The 6,640-nt window shown below is 36.7% G+C and overlaps 1 protein-coding gene across 1 annotated transcript in view; it reads right to left on the bottom strand.

Annotated features, from left to right (window-relative positions):
- Nucleotides 1-1,388: 1,388 nt before the first annotated feature.
- Nucleotides 1,389-6,640, bottom strand: part of TRDMT1 (tRNA aspartic acid methyltransferase 1) — a 31,546-nt gene continuing 26,294 nt past the window's right edge. Inside the window, exons 10-12 of the mRNA XM_010003615.1 lie at nt 6,138-6,195; nt 5,050-5,179; nt 1,389-1,633 (exon numbers count right to left, since the gene is read on the bottom strand). Of these exons, the coding sequence (XP_010001917.1) occupies nt 1,533-1,633; nt 5,050-5,179; nt 6,138-6,195 (289 nt within the window). The 3' untranslated portion in view covers nt 1,389-1,532. The remainder of the gene's footprint in view (nt 1,634-5,049; nt 5,180-6,137; nt 6,196-6,640) is intronic.

Here is a 6,640-nt window from a genome sequence, read left to right as displayed (position 1 = left end):
GAGTAAGACAGGCTGAAGTAGGACAGCCCAAGCTTTTCCTGATTTAACAGTCCAGAAGCAGCATGCCAGAGTGAAGAATAAATACACAAGGAGTCAGCATAAGGTAATAAAGCATGGCACAAAATAACAATAGCAAGGTTATTTTCTTTTTCAGGAGGACTATGGCAGATGAGAACAGCTGCAGTATCTCTACAGCAGCTCTGTTCTCTGTGGTCTTCAGCTTCTCTTGCACTGTCAAGCCCAGGTGTAATGCACCATGACTGTTCCTATGTCATCCCACAGAAAGAAAAAAAACATTAAAACTAGTCTTTTTCAGGATTGATGGCTTTGACAACTCATTGCTTTGGTGCACAGATACTATGGTCCTTGTATGAAATCCTTCAGTTTTGTGACACACCAGCTCCCTAATGGATGCTTAATTCATCCTGCCTTTTCCTCCCTCAAGCTGTTGGGGTTTTTTTCTCTATATACCAATATAATACTACTTGTAAGGAAAAATAACAACAAAAACATGTTTCTTTAGAAGGTTTTCCATTTTTCCATATTTTTGTTTCTATAGCTTCAGAGACATTAAAATCACAAGATTTTATTAATAAGCCAACATACAGTCCAGCTCTAGGAGGTGGTGTTCAACTGTGGCACTCTGGATAGCCATATGCAGTGGTTTCATCTGAACATACACCCCTAACCCTATTACTGCTATCAAGTTTTGTGATGAAATCTTCAGAATAAGTTTTCCAGTTTTTATGCCACAAGAACCTAAATGTGGAGCTTTTCAAATTGTTTATGTCTTTATGTGTAGGCCTTCGGTAAGGAGCAATGATTGTATCCTGAATAATATAAGTGAGAACAGAAACAGGCAAGTTATTCTCAGGGTTGTGATTATCTTGAAATATTTTCATTCAGCTGCACCTAAACAAATCATCCCAGAAAGACAGAGATGGGTTCTGGAAGCCTACAAGTATTTAGAGAGGATGAGACAACCATGAACTCAGGATGACATTGTGTCTTCTTAAAAATCACATACAAAAAATGAATTGAATAGTTTAATTAGCTACATCAAAATTTCACACCACATATACAATAAATCTTTTAAGAATGGATTGCTGATATTTACAGATTAAGACATTTTACATGTAGAACTTGGTCTCTGCACTTAAAACAGATATTACATTTACAGCCTTTTTATACAGTACTGAGAAGACAGTTTTAAGATAAAATACAACAGTCTTACCCATTTTCACTGAGGCATATGGAAATGCTGCTCTTTTTCATTTTAGAAATTAAAAAGGACATTTAAATAAAGCAATTAAGTTCTGGAAACTTCCATTTAAATAAAGGATCTCTACAAAGCAAATCCACCAAAAAAGCAATTTAACTGATGTATTTTTAATATATCAGAACTGGTCAGAAAAATGTGTGGGCAGATGTTTCAGAAAGCTACAATTTTTGTTCAGCCGCCATCAGCCTTCTCTTGAAAGGTGGAAGTATTTTCTGTCACCAGTCTTTACTCAACAGATTCAGCTTCTAAATTATCCAACTAGAATGGAGATCAATTTTGCCACCACGTGTACATTGAGGCTGTTTCCCAGAAGACGGTAGCATTGCTTTATAGTTATTTTGTCAGGAAAACCTAAAACAAAAAACACAGAATGCAACATTGTTAGTCTGGGTTAGTTCCTAGCTTTCCTATCCCTTTTTTCAATGAACAGTTCTTAATGTAGTTCTCACAGATGGCAGCAGGATTCACACACATACATCCCTAAAATTCACAGTTACATCCAGCTCATTGGATTTGCATCAGGACTTCCACTAGCAGTACTGCCATCTCTAAAGTTTAACAAGAAGCCTCAAAAGATTGCTCTATTGTGTAAATAATAGCAATCTTCTCTTCGTATAGCTCAAAACATCCAGCAGTCTCAAGGAGGTGCAGCAGCACCTAAACACTGCAAAACTGATACTCTAGAGAACATCAGACTACAGGAGAAAAGTGATGAGATATATGTTCTGAAGTTTTCATAGCACTTCAGAAAAATCCTCTTCCAGGGATTTCTCAGGAGAGAACATGGTTGGACAGTTGCTGAGCCAATGGTGGAAAGCTAAAAAGGAGGTGGTGTCTGGGAGTTGTTCCATCCTTTTCTGCCAGTTATTAATGCCTTCAATGTGGACTGCTTTGGTAAATACATCTTCTGCCAGCTCCATCCACTCTGCCCAGCTTCCTGGCAATCACATTTGGGCAACTGTTTTTTATTTGGAACAATCATTGCACTCCCACACATACTTCCTTAGATAGAGTTTTTACATTAAATAATTGAATGATGTACAGAATCTACACATTTTTAAATAAATATGCCTTTAGGCACATACACATCTGTGTACTTATAGCCCAAGAAGCTTATCTGAACCCTGAAAATTTCAGAGCTTTTCCATCTGCCTCTTGGCAACTGAAAGCCTGAATGAATTTTCAGGGCTCACTGTTTCCTTTATCCCAAGCCTCCTCCATCTGCCTGTTAACACTATCTTGCACCTTCTATCTTCCTGCCTCAAGAGCAGCCTACAAGAGAAGGACAGATTTAACAATCTGGCACTTGCTGCACAGCTCTCATCAGGTCCTTTAGGTCATGCATGCAACTTGATGATGCTGTAGTCTTGGCAACATGCACTACCACGTTGTGCTGGATTTCCACCAGGCTGCCATTTGTTTCCTAATAGCTCACATATATCACTAACAGGAAAAATGGACATCACTCTCATGCAAGCAGGTCACAGGTGCAAGAATGCTCTGATCACTTTTAATGATATTGCTGTGGGACTCACAGTAGTGGCTAAGACAAATGACTCCAGTATTCCATTGACCTATGGTGCAATTTCTACTTATACATTTAGATGTTAAAAGCTCAAATAAATCTGTTAATGTTAATAATGAACTATGATTTTAACTCTGGATCTCACATGTTAGAAAAGGCCATCAATTTCCTAAAATATAGAACCATTTAGACACAATCATGTTCCTTCTGATAATAATGTAGCTGCAGCTCATGACAGCATCTGTTACAAAGCCTTCTGGTGTTTTCTTCATTTTCAGTATATAGTTTTCTCATTCTTTAGCTTCTTGGGGCAATAACACATTTGCAGTGGGTACATCCCTAGGCTTTCTGATGTTGAAAATTTCAACAATTTTGAAATGTTGCTGTCAACTGTTGCTGTCAATATAGAACACAGGAGCAAAGAAATTATAGCACACTTCCCTCTGAAAATACCACACTTCACAATAATGTCTTAAAATTTAGCATAGGAGAAATGCTGTGAGGGAAACACCCTTTGCTATACCCATAAATATAGCACTTTAAAAAAAAAACCCCATAGCTTTCAAATCCTGAAAAGAAACTTAGATTATAGTACCTAAATTCACCAGAGATTTACATCAGCCCAGAGCTAAGTAACACTTAGAGTGCAAAGTGGGAAATGTCTTAGATTACACACAAAGGAAAGAAATGTCAGATTTGTGACTCAGTGCAGATGAGAGGCCTGTTCTGCCCATGAATCAGGGGTATACGTGAAAGGAAGACTGGATGAGAGGGCTTGTTTCATGTGCTGTGGGGAGTCCCAAAAGTAGTATAGTGAAGCAGGGAACTGCAAGAACTGTAAAGAAGAACTGTAAAGAATGGAGTCTTCCAAACATACATTTCTCCATTGTCTTGGTTCTCTCTCTGTAAAATACAAGCAATATTAACTCAACTACACCTCTCAGTGATGTTGCAAAGGCTGATTCAACACTTGGAAAACAGAAGCTGAATTTAAAAAAAAGGAGAAACAGGTAATTCTGTGCTCAAATGAGAGCTTGAACAGCATACCTATACAAGTCCAATCCAGCCCTATTTAGCTTTTAAATTTCTTTACATCAGCCTACACCAATGTGGAACAGAGGCGTGTTTAGAAAAAGGCTGTCTACAAAATGGATAAATGCATTAAAGAAGAGAGGCTATGAAAAAATCCTGTATATTGGCATGTAGCTCTACACAACCTCCTGCAAATACTCTTCAAACAAGTAAACTTTGTGCTGGCAACTCTAACCTTTGACTCTTCAACCTTGATAATGTTCTTTTAATGTAATTTTGAATAAAACTAAGTAATAAATGAGAAAAACTAAAACTGCAAAAGAAAGAAACATATAAAAACTATTAGCATTCCTCAGAATTACAAGTCACTGAGGAAGTCAAAGAAAAAAGCAACAAATTACTCAAGATCAGTGGTGTCTTACTCTACAGATGCTTGTGTTGCTGAGAGACAGAAGACTGATCTGATATGATGGCTGCAGGCCAAGCTCCACAGCAGGCAGTAGCAGCTACACTTCCTTGCCTGCCTTTTTTTACAAGGGGAACTCCAGTGAATTTATTTTAGGCTTAATTCTGGTTGACCTGTGTCCAATGTACCTGTATTGGTGAATCTCATTCCTTGACTCCCTCATCTCCACAAAACAGTTAGAAAATGAAGTAATTGACCATGGGCTAGGACTGTCTTTTCTAGAAAACAGAGATGATTTAAAAGGTCATTAACTGAAGAGTTTGGTTACTCCTAAACAGTGAACTATCTGTATCTTCTGAAATTCCCTTTCTGTCAGCAGGCTGCAAACAGTGTAAGGGATAAAGCAAGCAGCTCCAACACTGAGAACCACTAACAGACCCTAAACTGGCAGCATATGTTGACTTACCACAGTTGTGAGTAATGCTGGATGCTGAGTGAATAGTTTCAACTGTAAACAAAGGTATTCCTTCATTGCCACTCAGTAATTGAGCATTTCTCGTGCCAAAACTTTTTTCTAAGTTTATGAAGATAAATCTAACAACAGAATCTGGCTCTTACAAAATGCAAAAACTTAGTAGAAATGAGAGAAATTCAGAGTTAGCCAAATAACAAGAATCAATCATAAGAACTGAGCTGTTTGAAAAAAAAAAAAGTAAAATAAAAAGCATGGATTAGTCCCCAGACAAAAGACAACACTGGCATTTCTGAAGCATGACGTGGAAATGGGTACTTTGCAGCACATACCAAATTCCAGAGGGAATCCATGAAGATTTGCTATTTCTCTTGGAGTGAAGTACCTCAGTTTTAATGTTGACAATTTCATAAGCTTCTCCTCTTCTGATAACTCCTCAATGTGTTTAAACACTGATTCAAGCTATGAAGAATATAAAAAGCAACACATATCACTGATGCGGACCACATATTTTAAATTGAACACTTACATCTTAACAAAATATTTCACTGATTACCACAGTGTCAAAGACAATAGTGTGTCTTCCTTGAAAGTATGATTGGTGTTCTATTTTTGCAGCAAATATCTCAACACATGGACTTGCAAGAAAGAAACTGATGTTGCCACAATTATATTCATTATTTCCTCCTCCAGTTACAAGTTATACCAATCCTTAATGAGGAAATTAAAGGACTATAAACATTTATTAATGAAAGGACAGTGACATAATATAACTGCATAGCAGACCATGCACACAAATTGAGCTGTATGGATGCAGCTGTTTTAATACATTTGCTCTGAGATTGTCCTGAATTCCCAAGTTGCATTCTTCTTAAGCTTAGAAATGCTATATATTAGAGAATAGCACAGAAGTGCAAGAGGAGGTGCTTATGTACAAAACACACTTTGTGAAAAGTGTCTTTGAACGATGATTCACCAATACATTTATTTTTACTTTCCCCAAAGCCAAAAGTAGTACTTTGTGGTGAACTTAGTATTAAGAGTAGAACTTTTCAAAATGTCTTCCCACTTAAATAATACTTTTGAAATTCAAACATGTTAAACATTTCAAAATATTTACTGGATCATCTGTGTACGAAAAATGCCCCTAGATTCACAGCACTGTAGTGTATAGCCACAGAATTAAGAATTGTTAATGCTTTTATCCTTGTGAAACCTTGTATGACACTGCAGATAATAAATTAATAGCAACTCACAGAGAGATACATGTACTTAAATAAACTTTTGTTTAGAAACATAAATAATTTGGAAACTCAGTGGCCATAAAATATAGTTTTAAAAAACTTGTAAGAAATCAGAAGAGAGAGAAAAACAAATTTTTAAAAAAATAATTCTCCTATGTTCTTCAACACATTCTTACCTTCACATCTACTGCTGTCTGCAAAACTGAGCCTGTCCCTTCTACATAGTGTCCATACCTTAAAAAGAACAATAACAATCTTAACTAAATTAAATTAATATTTTAATCAGACCTTATAGCACTTACAACTGCAAAAATGCTGAGATGTTGATTTTGTTTTGAATAAAAAATAACCTCCTGGATAGCTAAAGCAAAAGGCCTTGTTAATAACAAGCTAATCCTTGGAGAGCAGTAGTGTCTGAATGTGCTCTCTAGGGATGAGTCTGCAATCAATGCAAGAGGGTTTATCCACACTACTGTTTTATATAAGGCAACTATACAAGGCCAAGGAATTCAAGCACAGCATCATCAGAAAGGTCATCTACATTGCACAAATTTTACATTAATACATGTTAAAGACAAAATGGTCCTAGAGGTTCAGACTGGTTCTCTGTATTCAAAGGAGGCCTGTTAGTGTGAGCCTCCATCTTTTGTATGAATCCGTTAAGAACAAAATGGTTCAG

Source organism: Chaetura pelagica, unplaced genomic scaffold, assembly GCF_000747805.2.
Source record: "Chaetura pelagica isolate M959 unplaced genomic scaffold, ChaPel_1.0 scaffold418, whole genome shotgun sequence".
In the NCBI taxonomy this organism is placed as follows: domain Eukaryota; kingdom Metazoa; phylum Chordata; class Aves; order Apodiformes; family Apodidae; genus Chaetura; species Chaetura pelagica.
This window is presented reverse-complemented; position numbering and strand designations above follow the sequence as displayed.